The 15,855-nt window shown below is 41.1% G+C and overlaps 3 protein-coding genes across 4 annotated transcripts; all 3 read right to left on the reverse strand.

The window, feature by feature from the left end:
* Positions 1–17: 17 nt before the first annotated feature.
* On the reverse strand, positions 18–4,217 carry LOC102710047. The gene is made up of 5 exons (XM_006660328.3): positions 3,584–4,217; positions 3,039–3,257; positions 1,360–2,124; positions 1,144–1,270; positions 18–822 (listed from the first exon to the last, which is right to left on the reverse strand). Exons 1-5 carry the CDS (start codon positions 4,076–4,078, stop codon positions 431–433), a joined length of 1,998 nt encoding a protein of 665 aa, XP_006660391.1. The 5' UTR covers positions 4,079–4,217; the 3' UTR covers positions 18–430.
* A 418-nt stretch (positions 4,218–4,635) lies between these two features.
* On the reverse strand, positions 4,636–10,841 carry LOC107304759. 2 transcript variants are annotated; one of them, XM_015840274.2, is made up of 4 exons: positions 10,368–10,841; positions 10,162–10,233; positions 8,991–9,070; positions 4,636–4,956 (listed from the first exon to the last, which is right to left on the reverse strand). In XM_015840274.2, the coding sequence occupies exons 1-4, from the start codon at positions 10,711–10,713 to the stop codon at positions 4,858–4,860; spliced, it is 597 nt and encodes a 198-aa protein (XP_015695760.2). In that variant the 5' UTR covers positions 10,714–10,841; the 3' UTR covers positions 4,636–4,857. The 2 variants fall into 2 exon arrangements, 1 of the variants encoding a protein (XP_015695760.2); XR_001550784.2 differs by lacking the exons at positions 4,636–4,956; positions 8,991–9,070 and adding an exon at positions 9,487–10,042.
* A 2,220-nt stretch (positions 10,842–13,061) lies between these two features.
* On the reverse strand, positions 13,062–14,463 carry LOC102701097 (protein SENSITIVE TO PROTON RHIZOTOXICITY 2-like). The gene has a single exon (XM_040527198.1). The coding sequence runs from the start codon at positions 14,461–14,463 to the stop codon at positions 13,396–13,398; it is 1,068 nt and encodes a 355-aa protein (XP_040383132.1). The 3' UTR covers positions 13,062–13,395.
* Between the last annotated feature and the right edge of the window lie 1,392 nt (positions 14,464–15,855).

Consider the following 15,855-nt stretch of genomic DNA (forward strand, 5'->3'; position numbering starts at 1 on the left):
AAACCTGGAACAACCACTTGTAGTGCAAATGCATCCTCGTTTTAATTCATTGCAGATTTGGAGAATATTTACATCATTCTGCACTAGCGCCGCCCAAGGCAACCAGAAACATGAATTACTAGCAGCAACATCATGCACTGATAAATAACCAATTCGCACATACTACTACTACTACTACTACTACTACTACTACTACTACTAAATAGCACCTGAGGAATTCATACATACACCCACCACTAGATCTCGAGCTCGAGCAGCAAAATGGCACAGCTAGTTCTATAGTTAAAACAGCCTCAGCCCTTTCTTTAACATACGGAGGTCATGCCATGTCATGCAATGCAATACATTAAGCCAGCAGGAGGTCCCCAGTTTGCCTCAATACAGATACGATTACCTAACGTCATGTTCTTACTCCAATACCAGCAGCAGGCTATTTGCCATAGATGCACATGCCCACCTCGTAGCTCACCAAGAGCATTATTGCTGAAAAAAAGAAGAGGCAGAAGCCACCACGCAGTACTGCGGTTATCGTATTGCAGCCGCAGTGTACACGGGTATCAGGCTCAAAACCTGCCGAGAAGAGCAGCTCCATGCCTTCATCCTTCTCAAGGGACCACTTGTCTCGAGAAGCAGGAGTTAAACTTCCTATGCTGATTACTTCAGCAGACATACGGATAGTGTTGTGATGTGCTCCAGAAATAGGAGCCAAGGATTTGCAAAGGCTAGCTGGGTATTCTGCAGCTGCAAAAGCAGGGGGCGCAGAGATTGAATCCAGTATCTTTACAAAACGCTTCCCCATCGAACTACTCTTGGTCTGGGAATCTGTCAAACATAGTACAAAAACTTGTCAATAATGTTCAATTACAGGTACAAGGTTAATGGTCAGGCAATGAGAAATCACATGCTGATTGTGTGTAACTCTGCACTGATTGAGCAAGACTAAGTTTCCCCCACAAAATGATCTAATACTTAAATCTTGCTCAATCAGAACAAGTAAATACAACAATGAACATTCCCTCAGAGCAAAAAAGATAAGTATTGGTGGGCCCAAAAGGTGCTGAGAATGCTCTTATTCCATGATGGGTCAGCGTTAAGAGCAGGAAATGATAATTGACCTATGATACTTCTCCATAGAGACATTACCTGGTAAAACAACATAATTTAACTGACTACCCGCTTCAGGTAACCTAGCAGATGATGGGGCACCAACTACAAAATTAGGTTCTAAAACCTTTTGAGTTGGACTATATGTACAAGTTGTATTGTTGACCTGTAAAAGTAGAAAATTGTGGGTGATCTCCAGTAAACACATCAATGGTGTGCACAAAATTTGATCTCTTCATGCAAATGATTGCATACCTCTTGAGTAAGGACAGGTCCACTAAAAGCATGGGAGCTGCTACCAGCTGATGGCTGTACTGAGCCCAAAAGGTCATTAAACAAGTTGTCATCTATTGCATCATAGTACATCATACCATCATCTACCATATCAATACCAGATAGAATGGTTGATGGGGAGCCAAGAAATCCATTGAGCTGTCTAAAACTATCATCACAAATCGTAGAATCAAAGGGTGCATCATAGAACATCAGAGAATCATCCTCTGGCTTAGGTAAGTTTGTTATAAATGAATGTGGGGGATCAGAGATAGCTGAACCCATATTGGAGTCTTCTTGCAGCGACTGCAACAACTGTTCCAATTCTTCTGGCTGGAAAGTCTGTTCACCAGCGAAGGCAGAAAATTCACTGCCAGCCCCATTTACAGCCTCCACGGAATCAAGTGATTTCCAGGGCCAACCATCAGAAGGCCAGATGGTGGATTCATTACCTGAAGGGTTCTCCAAATTTGCAATATCTGCAAAATCCTTCAGCTCTAGGAATCCATCATTGGGGCTAGTCCTATTGAAAAGGTCTCCAACACTGGCATTAGATAACATATTTTCATTAAGCACAAAGCCATTTTGCTCCACAGGATCAACATACTGCAAAAAATTAGACCCAAGGTTTTGGTCATTTAAAATGTCCCCTGGATTCCCGTCCACATCTTCAGAATTGTTGCTGTTATTTGAATTGTCCGAAACTGGCAAGGCAATGGTACCGTTTTCATTTCGATCACCCAAGTTCTGAAAAAGAAAAGAACAGCATAATTAGAACAGTCACCACAGAGGTAGATATATACTGGGCAAAGAAACAGATAAACTGAAACAGGGAAAAAGAAAAGAAAATCACCTGCAGAACAAAACTTACACAAAAAAGAAAGTCCTGTGTGGATGAATAAATGCTCCTCTTTCTAGAGAAAATACATTTATTTTACCAAACACCAATTTGTTCAACAAGCTATAACAATATATGTTTTGAGGCCCACAAAAGTTGGTAATATACAATGAAGACAGAGATAGGCAACACAAGAAATTCCAACTTTTTAAGGCTCATAGACATGAAACTATGATATCATGACTCTTGTCGGTCGTGATCTCATATGACCTGTTACATAGTCCTGACAGAGATATGAAGATGTACATCAAAAGTGAATACATATCAGCATACATGTTACAACCCAACACGGCATCAGTACACGTAGTTTTAATGGTGATACTGAAAAAATTCCAGCATTCCTTTTTCTGATAGAGATAGAAGGTTAAGCAACATATACGATCATAAACACAAGGTACCCATGTTGAGTAAAAAATAGTTTAACCCTACAAAAGGTGCCATCAACAACTATTGGACAGTTTGGCAGGAAAAATGTCAAGTATTGATATGGAAGACTTACCCCCTGAAACTGATTGCTATGCATTCCAGCATTTGGTATTAAAAGGCACTAAAATTCTACTAGAACGGTCAGAAAACAGAAGCAGGGATGGCCATGGGTCGACCCGTGGGTATATTAGGGTTGACTCTAGTTCAACTAAATGAACTAAATTTCATTTTATGACAAAACTTAGTTTATTTTGTTGAACTAGAGCTGACCCTAAATTATCCATGGATCGACCCATGCCCATCCTTAAACAGAAGGTGTGTGAATTGAAACTCTTACCTGAACAAGGTCACTCATCTGAAGATAACCCTTCTCCATAGCACCAGGAAGCTCCTGGTCACCAGAGTTCTCCTTGTCCTTCTCCTCCTCCACAGGTAGCAAACCAACATCGTCCTCATCCTCTTCCCACTCCTCCTCAACAAAAGGAGCTCCATACTGCGCCCCGTTCTGTGGACCTGGGCCGGCTTTCTGGAAGATACGGCACACGACAAACGAATCCTGCAGAGGTATGTCTCAGAAATCAGCATAATCGTATATTCGTATCGCATTATGAGAAGCACAAGTAACAGATTGGGAACATAGCGGCATACTAGTAGTAGTGCAGTGATGAGGCAAGAGGGGTGCGGGCAAATCAGTGAATGATTAGCAGTTTATTAAACACTTCAGTTTTTGGTTCCTCCAAAAACAAATATTGATCTTTGTTTTCGGGACTCCAAACAAAAAAAATGGTCCTTGCGTAATGTATCGGTAGAAAAGAGTAAAGAACCCTAGGAAATACTAGGTATGTAATGAAATAGAAAGAGCAATAGGAATGGAAAGGAGACCTGCGGGATGGCGGTGGAGGCGGGGGGGTCGGGGTCACCGGCGTCGAGGCGGTACTCGTGCATGACCCAGTTGGTGCGCTCGCCCTTGGGGGCGCGGCCGGCGTGGAAGACGAGGGTCTTCTTCATGCCGACGGTGCGGGGGCCGTGGCGGACCTCCCTATCCTTGCCGGTGGTCTTCCAGTAGCCGGCGGCGGTGGCCCGGTTGGTGCGGGCGCGGTTGGCGTGCTTGCGGTCGAGGCGGCTGAAGAAGTACCACTGGGAGTCGCGGGAGCGGAGGCGGGAGCGGGCGGGGAGGTCCCATGGCTCGAGCTTGTAGAGGTCGACCTCGGCGATGGCGTCGACCTTGAGGGGGCGGCCGAGGACCTTGCGCTTGAGGTAGTAGGAGACGAGCTCCTCGTCCGTGGGGTGGAACCGGAATCCCGGGGCGAGGGAGGTGGCCTCGGCCGGCGCTGGCGCGGCGGCGGAGGAGGACGACGACGATGGCTGGTGGGTCATGTGGCTGCGCTGCCCTAGATTGGACTGGATTTGGGGGAAAGTTCCTCCCCTCCCCCTTCCCTTGGATTGGTTTGGATTTGATTTGGGGGAAGAGAAACAATTCGGAAGAAGAAGAGAAGATGGGATGGCTTGGGCTAGAAGAAAGGACGAGGGCCTTTTCGGAATGCCACTTTTACTCCTACCAGTGGCAGTGGACTATTATTTATTTATTATATATAATATCTCCTTGCACCTTTTCTTTCTTCCCCTCTCATGCCAATGTGTGCTTTGCCTCCGGTGTAAAGGATATATAGTTTTCTTTATAAATAAATAAATATTTTACAAATAAATAAATATGTATTTAATTTTTTTATTTTCTTAATTAATTAAATATTAATTATATTTCTCGTTTTGTATAGGCTAATATGGCAATTAGAAAAGACGAAAAGAATCTGCCTTTATCTATGTTCATTTCTAACTTTATTGTGGTTTTGGCTCTCGTGGTTTTCATCTTCTACTCTTTGTTTTTATGCGCACATATTTTCCAAAGTACTATGTCAAATTCTTTAATTGAGAAATTCTATGCATAATTTATTTATTTTGAATAAAGGCTGTAGCCTGACTTTTTAAGTAAAGCCAGAAAATATTACAAGGTTTAAAGAGGGACTGGGATCAAACCGGCTTTACAACAAAACACAGAGAACAAAACGACTAGCTCCACACTAACACAAACAACAGAAGACGTCCCAGCGAAGCAACCTTGACACCAAAACCACCAAAAACACAAGAACTACTGAGCATCAACCTATCCCTCCTCGCAAGTTTCTTGTGACACGCTGCAATGCCGAGATCCATCTCCCCATAGTCTCAGCCTCCTTCGACTTGAGCAGCTTCTTCCACTGTAAAAGCAAGCAAATCACCCTCATGACAATTAGCACATGTGAAGAAATAATAACATCTCTGAAAATCATGTCATTTCTCACACTCCAAAGTTGCCAATAACAAGCAGCAAGCAAACAATTTTTCAGTCTAAAAGAGCCCAAACCAACCCTTCCTATAGGGCAATTATCAAACTCCTCAAAATTCCTATATGCATAATTTATCATAAAAAATTATATTAATTTATTTCTGTTGTGTTAGTTAGCAATACACATGTCCCGATTCATACGGTAATTTCTAATACACTCTAATTCATTCATTTAGTTCAATTATAACGTGTCAACGATTATCATAGGTTAACATACACTCACTCGCTTTTATCATAAGTTACTGCAAAATCATGTCGCTCCAAGTGGTGGCGCAGATCTTAGCATAAGACCGTGATGATCCTCTTTGAAATCAAGGGTACGTGGAATGTTGAAATTTTAAATGGCATGCTTTTATAACCCTATACAAATCAAATTTACATGATCATAGAATACAAACTGATGCCTTCTGTAATACCATAGGAAAAAAATAAATTGTGTTATTTTGGTAAGATGTTTCTCAGTTTCTTCGTAGGCATTTACGCTTACGCTTGTTGAATTACTACACAATTTTTTTTTACAAAAAGTTTCTACACATAAATTCACAATCTCATCTTTCCAAATTAGATTTTTCAAATTTGTACTGGTTAATTCCATCGGTTATACTATTAAATAGTTATAAAAAGCCAGAAAATATTTTATCTTCATCTATACAAAATAAAACCTGTGAAGGGAATGTTTTCAGAGATCTTACATATTGCTTTCGTTTTTGTAATCATAGGGAATAATATTTTTTTCCTTTCTTGTAAACCAAATATATTTGTATGGGAAAAACCCACTAGAAAGTTGAATCCTTCATCAATCCTCTGTTCCAAAATCCAAATGGGGCCTAGGTTGTTTTGTGCAAGTAATAGCATGTATAGCATAGAGTCATAACTGCTCTTTCTCCAAGTCAGCAGGAGACATTGCTATGGAACGATTCCTACTCACTTACTCAGATTGTATAATAATTAAAAATAATAATAACATTTTAATTCAGGTGTCTTGTGATATTTGGTCGCATAAACAAGTATATGGTACATAGCAACTAGGCTAAAATATTAAGTACTGACTTGGAACCATATGACAGATTGGCAATATTTGTTTCATGTGTCGTGTGTGTCACAGCAGGAATAGAGCTTCGTACAGTGCACTAGTTTAGTACATGTCCGAGCATCTCGAACATATTTGTCCAATTTCACTAGTCAATTATTTATTTAGTTAACTAGCAAAAAAATTAGCTAGCTATATTTCTCATGCAATTAAAGAGACTAAATAAATCTAACAATCTATTTAATATTTTTATGCGGGTCTTAATAGTAAACGAGCGGAAGTGAAAGATGATTAGTTTGGCTAGCCTCCATTTGATTTTGGCTAGTGAAATGACTACCAAAGCAAATAGGTAACCTCTTAAAATATTTTTTTTGTTAGACTAACTAAAATCTGAGATGCCTAATATGGTAGTTAATTTGTTGAAGATGCTCTCAAGTGATAAAAAATATATTATTGCGCACACAGCTATACATACTTATAATTAATTAGGAGTAGTTTGGAAATGGAGAATTGTTGAGGGTGCACTTTGAAAAATGGTTAATTTGGCCTTTTGTTCAAAGCCGAAGTTTCCGTTCATCTTCTGGTTGGCTGACCGTTGACTTGTTGGCTTTGACGAGCACGTACAAGATAATTCAGATGACATGGCATGGAATGGCCAGCTAATTAATTCAGGTCCCCACCAGCCAGCTAACTAACTAAAAATTTCTTTTATTTTTGCACTGGCCTACGTTACTCCATTTCATAACGTAAGCTGTTTGATTTTTTTATAACGTTTGACTATTTATCTTATTTAAAAATTTAGTGTAAAAATGAAAAATGACAAGTCATAATTAAAGTTATTTTGATAATAAAGTAAGCCACAAACAAAATAAATGATATTTTCATAATTTTTTGAATAAGATGAACGGTAAAGTATTATAAAAACGGAGGAAGTAATATATATTCGCTCAAGTCACAAGACCAGACGATGTCGTTTGGAATTTGTCGTCCAAGTCAATGAGACACAGCTTTGTCAGCTAGGACGAAGGAAATTGGAAACACATTTTGTCCAGACAATTTTCGATGGTGCATACCAACTCAAAGTGTTACAAAATATTATATTACACCTATATCTATTAACGTCTCGACTCCACATTCACAGCAGGAACAAAACAAAATTCTAACAAGTTTATAATCTTGAAATACCACTGTCATATTTTTCACGGATAAAATCTAAAGAATTTGAAGTTGGGTGCGAACGTTTCATGGATAGCATACGTAATTAGCAACGTGCAGATGATATATATGTGTATGTGAAGGGGATCTTTGACAGATTTTGATTTGAGATCTGGACTGGGCGCGGCCGTTGACAATTAACAGTGAGCGTCATTGGTGTGTTGACGTCGCAGCGGTTAGCCAGTGTGTGTATGCATATATTATTCTTTTTATATTTTAAAATACGATGTTGTTAACTTTTTATTATATATTTAATCATTTGTCTTATTAAAAACCATATGTGATTATCATTTATTCTATTATAATTAAGTTTATTACTAAATATGTTTTAATTATAGCTTACATTTTTATATCTTCCAAAAAGAGATAAATGGTTAAATGTGTACTAGAAAATCAAATGATGTTATATATTAAAATAAAGAGAGTAGTAATACTAGATCAATAATGAAGTTAGATACTTAACTGCCTGGAGAAATGTGATTTTTTCAAAAAAGGATATATTGCTGTCCAGAGAAATTGTAAAAATATGTCTGGTGAGAAAAAAAATAAAAATAGAACTATGTCAAACTTTGAGTGACCAAACCCTACCGGGCAAACGAAAGGGTCCTATCAGACTGAGCTACGCTAGGTGTTAGTGTAGATGCTCTCAAACATTTCTCTGTCTTGAGAGGTCCATATTGAAATGGGTTGTGTCGACAATCCCTATCCTCTGTTGACACGTCAGTATGAACCTATTTACAATTTTGGATATCTTAAACTTATTTTTGTGATTTTTCATTTAAATGTTATTGCTTTAAAGAAAATGAGAAATGTCGTCGTCGTTGGCTTAGGCACGACGCATCTGCGTGGTGCAAAAGAAACAAAAAGAAATAAATGAAGGCCGGTCAATTGATACATCGATATGATGATGATGTTGGCTGACTCACATGGAATGCAAAGCCAAGCCATTTACTCAACCTCAACCCAACCGCGCTTTCTACGTGTGAGATGTCGATATACTAGTATATTATAGAGATAAGTTGTCACCAGTATATTAGACACTATTAGTATCTATCTGCACATGTATTGGGCTATATATATCAGCTCCGTAATCTCAGCTCATTAGTAGACATATATACACTTCGAAAAAGTCTATTTGTCCTCCTCAGTTTTGTCCGAGTCTGTTTTGCTCCCTCGCCAGATGGGGGGTTGTCGAAAAAAATATATATATATCCAAACCGAACTAACAGAACCGAAACCGGACCTTTTTTTTTTCTCACCAGATGGCACCAACTGAGAAAATTTTGGTTATAATTACGGTTAACTGAACACCAAAAAGATTGAGTAATTAAACAATAGTACATATAGAAAGTCTAATAACCACAAAATCCATCAAATTACGCAACTGCGATGTTATGGTTGAGCGTATATTTATGATTTGGAGGGCGGTTTTGACCTATATATACGACGACTAGAGTGGACCGCGCGTTGCGCGCATAACCAGTCGACTTGCAATAAAATTATTAAATACTAATAAATATATATGGAGCCCTAATTAAAATATACAGTTAACTAATTTTGCTAATTATATATAGGTTGAGTTTAGGAGATAAAGTACATCACAGGAAGGCAGGGAAAGAGCAGTAAACTCCGTAGATATAGGTGTAACGAAGATGGGCTACCTTCACAGAGTGATAGCCGAAGCGTGGTGCATGCATAAACAGTCGGAATGTATTATTGTTTGTATAATATTGCCAATCATCTATAAAAATTAAATGATTGTCAGTGAGTTATAAAATATAAATGTGTATAGCATAAGAATTATAGCAATTTGAGTGAATACTATTACACATCAAAATGTAACAATGTTTGTCCATCAAATAATAATTTGATATTGTTTAGCAAAAAATGTCTTCCATGGTAGTACATGTAACTGTAAAATAACAATAGCTCAGCAACCTTTATATACCACGATGCCGAGTACATATGGTCCTATTAATATGCATAAGTGATCGTTGCGTGAAAAAGAAAAGACTTCAATACATAGATGAAAATTAATAAGAGAAGGTAGAAAGAGGGAGCAAACTCAATTGCTGGTAGACATTCATAGCAACACAGAAGCATAAAAACATAGTATTAAACTGTATGCACAAACATAAAAGGGCAAAGGAAGGCAAGGAAAGATAAACATCTGGTAGATATATAACATAATATAAAGAACCAGTAGCATTTTCAGATTATTCCTATCAGTTCTTTTAGCGAAAGTACACAGAGCAACAGCCAACAAAGACCACTTGTTGGCCCATGCCTAAGTGCCAACCACAAGCACGATTGGCATTTAACTGAATAGCTTGGCTCGTTCTGCCAATTCAACAGACATCGCCATCCAAACATACAGATATTCCTTACTGCCATGAATTGATATATTTAAGACAAATGCTAAATTAACAAGCTAGCTACATCAGCAAACACCGCAAACTCGTCATCCAGCACGTATTATATATGAGTCAAAAAATACATCTCATGTACTCTCCCCCTCCCCCTACAATCAATAGCCAGGAGTATAAGCATGCAAACAGACCAGGAAAAATAATTTCCTTCCAACTACTTGTGGGCAACAGACTGGCCAAAAGGGTATGCTTTCAACTAACACCAACATGTGGACCCAGGGGCCAAACACCAGCACAGGCTGAACCAGTTGCTTCTTATGTACCTCATGAATGTTTTTTTATGACTACAGTCAGAGAACACCTAGAACAATCAAAAGCAAGCAGTAGCCAACACCCACAGCTAAATAGGTTGTTTGAATTGAACTGAGATGCCTAACACCATAAGAAGAATTCTAGCACCAACCTGGGTGATGTTGTTCATGCTCATCGTCAGCACGGACAGCGGCCCCGCGCTGAATTCCTCCTCCTTCCCCTGCTGCTTGCACACAAGAAGAAAACCACGTCCGAAGTTAACCACCGTATACGGAGAGGCTCAGAGCGTAGGAACCACACGAATAGAGAGAAGATGCGGCGAAAACTTTCGAGGGTTTTAGTAAGGTGGCAGCATACGGTGGCTTCCTCTGCCATCGGCGCGGCGGCTCACAAAGTGAAGATGGGGCGGCGGGAGGAAGGATACGCCTGGTCGAGCTCTTGGATGCTGGATCTGGAGGCTTGGGGCTGAGACGACGGCGGCGGCGACAGCGAGCGCGGCGGCTTGGGCAACTCGCGAGAGGACGCGGGTTGGGAAGCGAATGAGACGGGGGCGGGCGAGACAGCGGCTGGAGATGGCGAGCGAGACGGCGGCTGGCCGGTGCGGTGGCGTCGGCGTGAGCGGAGGCGGCGTCGGGGAGGAGGACAGGGGAGGCCGTGAGATGGGGTTTCTGGAATAAACGCTTTTCAGAAAGGCCCCTCCCATTTATGTTTTTAAGACCCACGGTCCTATTATCTGATTTTTCCCTCCTTCGCATAGGATATTCTATTTTGTGAAGAATCTTTAAGCAGGTATGCAGAACGTTCAAATGTATCCACGGGACCAATAAGAAATAACCAGTAACCTATAAGAAATTATCAACCTTCATAAGGGTATTTTTTGCAAAATATCCGAAAAAAAGGAAGGGTGACGTGTCCGCCTTTGCCAGTGGCCACGCCAGCCCAAAATTTCATGGGAGCTCCATTTCCCGCTGGTTTTAATATAGTAGATTACATGTCATCTATATTATTCCTCTTAAGTGCGTGCCACTACGATCGATCGATGAGAGAAAAAGAAGAACACGAGGAGACACCGATATGATGTCAACTATATATATATGTAGTATAAACCTCCTTAGCCAGAGTATCGATCGTTTATTTAGGGGTGGACATTCGATTTATTGTTTTTTTTCCGGTTCGGTTTATATGATTATTAGTTAGAAGATCGGTTTTGGGAATATATACATACAGCAACCAACCAATGAAGCTGGCTGCCAACAAACAAAAACCACACGTATAAACTGATCAAGTTCGGTTCCGTTTGGTTTACGGTTCCTACCCGGAAAAACCATTTGTACATGGGTAAACATATTGGATGAATATCAGGTAAACATGCCAAACCCCCTCTCAAAAGAGAGAAATTGCGCCGTTTCAATAGATGAGAGAGTTGGCGTGGCGTGTGTTCTTTCTTACAGTTGAGGTTGTAAAATATGATTGAATAATAATAATTGAGAGAGCAAAAGTAGACTTCTTAGTGTATAGTACTTCCATATATAGCCCAGCTTTCCCAGTCATTCTAGCGGCCCATGTCGTCACCACGTACCAGGACGCGGCCCATCGTTCGGAAAATGGAACATTATCGCCACATTCCTTAATCGAGTGATTTTGCTTTCTCGTTCAGCCAAAATAATAATAATAATAATAATAATAATAATAATAATAATAATAATAATAATAGAGTGGTTGCTGTACACTAGCTTCCAGGTAATAATCTATACATGGATACAGCACGGGCTAGTTTGACATGAGGCCAAAGATGGCCATCCTAATAGTAATTTTTCCAAACATTTTTGTTTGGTGCCAAATTTTGTAATGCTGTTGGCTGGAAGAATCTATCAAACTTTGGTTTGGTTAATTTTAATCTCAAATTAAATATAACTTTTCATTACCTAATATTACAAATGACAAAAAAATATATACATTTTTATCTAAGTTTGACCTTTCGTCTTATTAAAAAAATTATATAATTATTTACTATTTTAGTATGATTTGGTTTATTACTAAAGTAACTTTAAGTATGATTTATAATTTTGCACATTTGGACAAAATTTTTGAATAAGATGAAGGATCAAACGTCAATAAGTCAAACGGTGTAAAAAAAACCAGGAGGGAGTAATACTTATATAAAATTTTCTATGACATAGTGCTTTGCAAAAATAAAGCGAGAAGCAAGCTTATATCTATTTTACCCGACAATTCTAGATTTCAATCATTACAATGATAAATCTAATAAATCCCTTGGAAAGCGTGGGATATTTTGTACTAGTATATACTACTGTACTATATACTGATCTCTAGCTACATAGTACTATCCGTTACCTGGGAATTTGGATGATGATCTCCTGTTCGATCAGTCTCTCGGTGATCTGTTCATGAGCCCTAAAAACCAATATATTCCAACGATATGCATATAGAGGCCACAAATTAATTACTTACGACCGTGCATATCCATATATCTTGGTTATTTGAGTAGTATATATGATGCATGTATTATTACCGTGGCCAACTCCGGTGCATTTTACTTATAGTAAAATTTAATCTACACCAGTGATCTATTTTTATCATACGACTATGATTTAATTATACTACTTGTGTAGTAGAAATTTAAGGGGATAATATTGTCCTTTTCATTAGGATCCTAAATTACCACGCCGGAGAAGGAGGACTCTATCGACGCGCTAGGAGGAGAAGTCTATCGTCGCGGCATGCCCCAGAAGAGGACGAGGAGAAGGACGGTGTCGCCACGTTGAGGAGGAGTCTGTCGCCGCGGCGTGCCCCAGAAGAGAAGAAGAAGGACGCTGTCGCCTCAACGTAGAAGAGAGGCCGATGCAGATTTGACGATGCAAAACTAATCTCGTCCAATCAACGATGCAGATTGAACGAAGAAAAAAATACAAACGATCAAATAATTAACAAATACAAATCAAATAATTAACGAAGTATAAAAATATCATTTTTAATCAACGGACTAATTAGTATACTAACAGTAAAATGCACCGGAGGAGCATTGCTCGTTATTACCGGGACATGCACTTCGTTTCTTCGTGATAATTATTAAGCTAGTAGTAATTATACTGTAATATGACCCTAGTTAGCTACAAGCTAAACATATGTATTTCATCACACATTTGATAAGGTAATGTAGTGTATATAGAACTAAGTAACTAACTGATAAAAGTGCCTGAAATTGCTGCCCTGATATTGATCTCTACATATACAGCTGAGCTAAGCCATGCACTGCAATGAACGGACCTTTGATCGATGGACAATGTAGAGAGACGATCTTAATTGCAGGCGATGGCAACAATGTATGTAATGATCAGTTAGTGGTAGTAATTAATGTCATCGATCAGGCGGCGGCGCCCATGCCAATGGCGGAGGTGCCGTCAACGTTTCCGGCGACGGACGCGGAAGATCGCTGCCTCTTGGCGTCGAGCGGCATGACGGGCTGGTGGCCGGCGAAGAGGGCGAGGTGGCCGACGAGCTTGTCCTTGCGGGAGAAGGAGGTGCCGCAGGAGCAGAGCCAGCGGTGGTCGCCGCAGTGCTTCTCGTGGGTGCGGAGGTCGGAGAGGACGGAGAAGTGCTTGCGGCCGCAGCGGTTGCACACGTACATCTTGGGGCAATGGCTGCGCTTGTAGTGGTTCTTCGCGCAGATCACCGACTTGAGCGGCTGGAACTTGGCGTGCCTCCTGTTCCACCGGCACCCCTCCTGCGGGCACGAGTACTTCCTCGCCGCCGCCCCCTCCTCTCCGCCTCCCTTGGCTGGGTTCGACAGCGCCGCCTTGCTCTTGTACTCGTCGCCGTGCGCGCGCATGTGCATCCGCAGGTTGGCGTCGCGCTTGAACCCCTTGCCGCACACCTGGCAGTAGTGCGTGAACTTGGCAAGCAGCTCCGCCGCGTCCAGCTCTATGATCGTGTCCGTCGCCGCCGTCTCGCCGCCGCTGAACATGACCGGAGGCGCATGCGCATGGCTGCTGTAATCATGCTGGCTGCCGTTCTGCTGCCACTGCATGAGATGGTCGTCCTGATCCGTGACCATCTGACCGCCATGGTGATCATCGTTGGTCTTGACGGCGGCGCCCTCCTGTGGTGGCCCCGATGGCGCGGTGCCGAGGTCGCAGAGCAGCTGGAAGGCGTACATCATCGAGGAGGCCGCCGCGACGATCTCCTGGATGATGGCGTCGGCGCCGGAGACGTCGAGGGGGCCGTTATGGCCAACGGCGAGGACGACGAGCGGGTGCAGCTGCTGCACCCTGTCCTTGAGCACGGACAGGTTGTAGAGCAGCGCATGGCAGTGCGGCTGCTCTGCCATGAAAGCCGCGCCGTCCACGCCATCGAGGCCGCCACCATGGCCATGCTGGCTCTGCAGCAAGTAAGAGCTAACTCCTCCTCCGCCGCCGCCGCCTCCTGAGATCATGCTTGCTTCTTCTCGCTGGCTGGCTAATTGCGCTTGCAATTAGACTAGATAGATATGTACTGCACAGCACACACAGTGTAAGTAGCTAGCTAGAAAGGATCGATGGATAATCGATCGATGCGCTGCGAGTAAGTAAATGAAGTGCACAGCTTAATTTTGAAGCAGCAAGCTAGAAGATGGAAGAGACGATCGATCGAAGAGGGGAACGATGCAGGAATGGGTAATGAAGTCAACTGAGGTGAGGGTGAGGTTGATAAATTAAGCTGCTGCATCCGTTAAGAGCATCCCTACTTGAAGCCTCCCTCAAATGCAACCCAACCCGAGAAAGGGACACCCCTATACTATACGCATCATCATCTCTAGTTTAATTGCTCACTAAGTAGTATAGTATTACTGTACTTTCATATAACATATATATATCCCAGTATACTTGCCTCTTCTACTCGCTCTTTGCTGTTTCTCAACTTTTTAAGCACATGAATGGCCAAAGCCTCTCTACAGTACTATATTTTAAGCGCAATCATGGGCCTCATCAAACGCTTTGTTAATTAATTAATTCATTAGCAATCTATCTACGGGGGTGTGTGTGATTATGTTTTCTTCCTTCCCTTGCTGGCACTGTACTGTACTCGGAGTTGATGAAAGCTCAGCTCGCAATTGAATTATTATTATCTGTTCTGTCTCCTCCTATCCTGAACAACAAGATAGATACATACATAGCTAAGTTAGCTATAACTAGATAAGCCGTGCTTTTGCTTCGAGATCGAGTGATAGATTAATGCAACTTGTGTGCTGCTTGGTCTGGGGCGTGGACTTAGACCAATTAACCTAGTTGCCTATTTAATATTTATACGCACATATTATATATGTATATGTACTGCTTTCTCTACTATAAAGGAGCTAGGGACAATTCAACTCATCAGTTGTTCTCTTCTCTGGGAAAACAAAATGTTGAGGTCACTAAAATCTTCCCTTCCATGAGCAGCCAAAATACTATTCCATCTTTAATTTGTCAGAACCCTTGACCTAATCTCCTATATATGTATGGGTGTGATGGCAATGGCAGCCAGGCGCCACAAGCCCTTAATTTACCATTCGTGCCCAATGCCTCAATGTCGTGGCCAGTTTGATTAATGTAAGCAGGAAATTAATTACATTAAACGAAACATTAAATGTTACTACTTGTTGTGTTATTTACTTCAACATGGCCAGCCATATATTATTCACAATTGAGAGATTGCAGGGCATATATACGTACGATGATGATGGTAGTGGTTCAGTTACAATTAGTACGTTCTTCTTCTTCTTCTTTTTTTTTTGAATATGACAATTAGTACGTTCTTCGAGACATCAAAATCTGAACTTTTTCTTGGTAATTTTTACGTGTACACC

This window comes from Oryza brachyantha, chromosome 8, assembly GCF_000231095.2.
Source record: "Oryza brachyantha chromosome 8, ObraRS2, whole genome shotgun sequence".
NCBI classification, from domain to species: domain Eukaryota; kingdom Viridiplantae; phylum Streptophyta; class Magnoliopsida; order Poales; family Poaceae; genus Oryza; species Oryza brachyantha.

What these genes read in the sequence shown, in the direction of transcription:
- LOC102710047 (XM_006660328.3), bottom strand. Translation starts at nt 4,078, where the DNA reads ATGACCCACCAGCCATCGTCGTCGTCCTCCTCCGCCGCCGCGCCAGCG. An exon ending in CCTCCACCGCCATCCCGCAG is followed by an intron (nt 3,258 to 3,583) that starts GTCTCCTTTCCA and finishes ATACCTCTGCAG; the next exon opens with GATTCGTTTGTCGTGTGCCG. An exon ending in AAATTATGTTGTTTTACCAG is followed by an intron (nt 823 to 1,143) that starts GTAATGTCTCTA and finishes TATGTTTGACAG; the next exon opens with ATTCCCAGACCAAGAGTAGT.
- LOC107304759 (XM_015840274.2), bottom strand. Translation starts at nt 10,713, where the DNA reads ATGGGAGGGGCCTTTCTGAAAAGCGTTTATTCCAGAAACCCCATCTCA. An exon ending in GCATGAACAACATCACCCAG is followed by an intron (nt 9,071 to 10,161) that starts GTTGGTGCTAGA and finishes TAATTTTTATAG; the next exon opens with ATGATTGGCAATATTATACA. An exon ending in TCGGCTATCACTCTGTGAAG is followed by an intron (nt 4,957 to 8,990) that starts GTAGCCCATCTT and finishes TTGCTTTTACAG; the next exon opens with TGGAAGAAGCTGCTCAAGTC.
- LOC102701097 (XM_040527198.1), bottom strand. Translation starts at nt 14,463, where the DNA reads ATGATCTCAGGAGGCGGCGGCGGCGGAGGAGGAGTTAGCTCTTACTTG.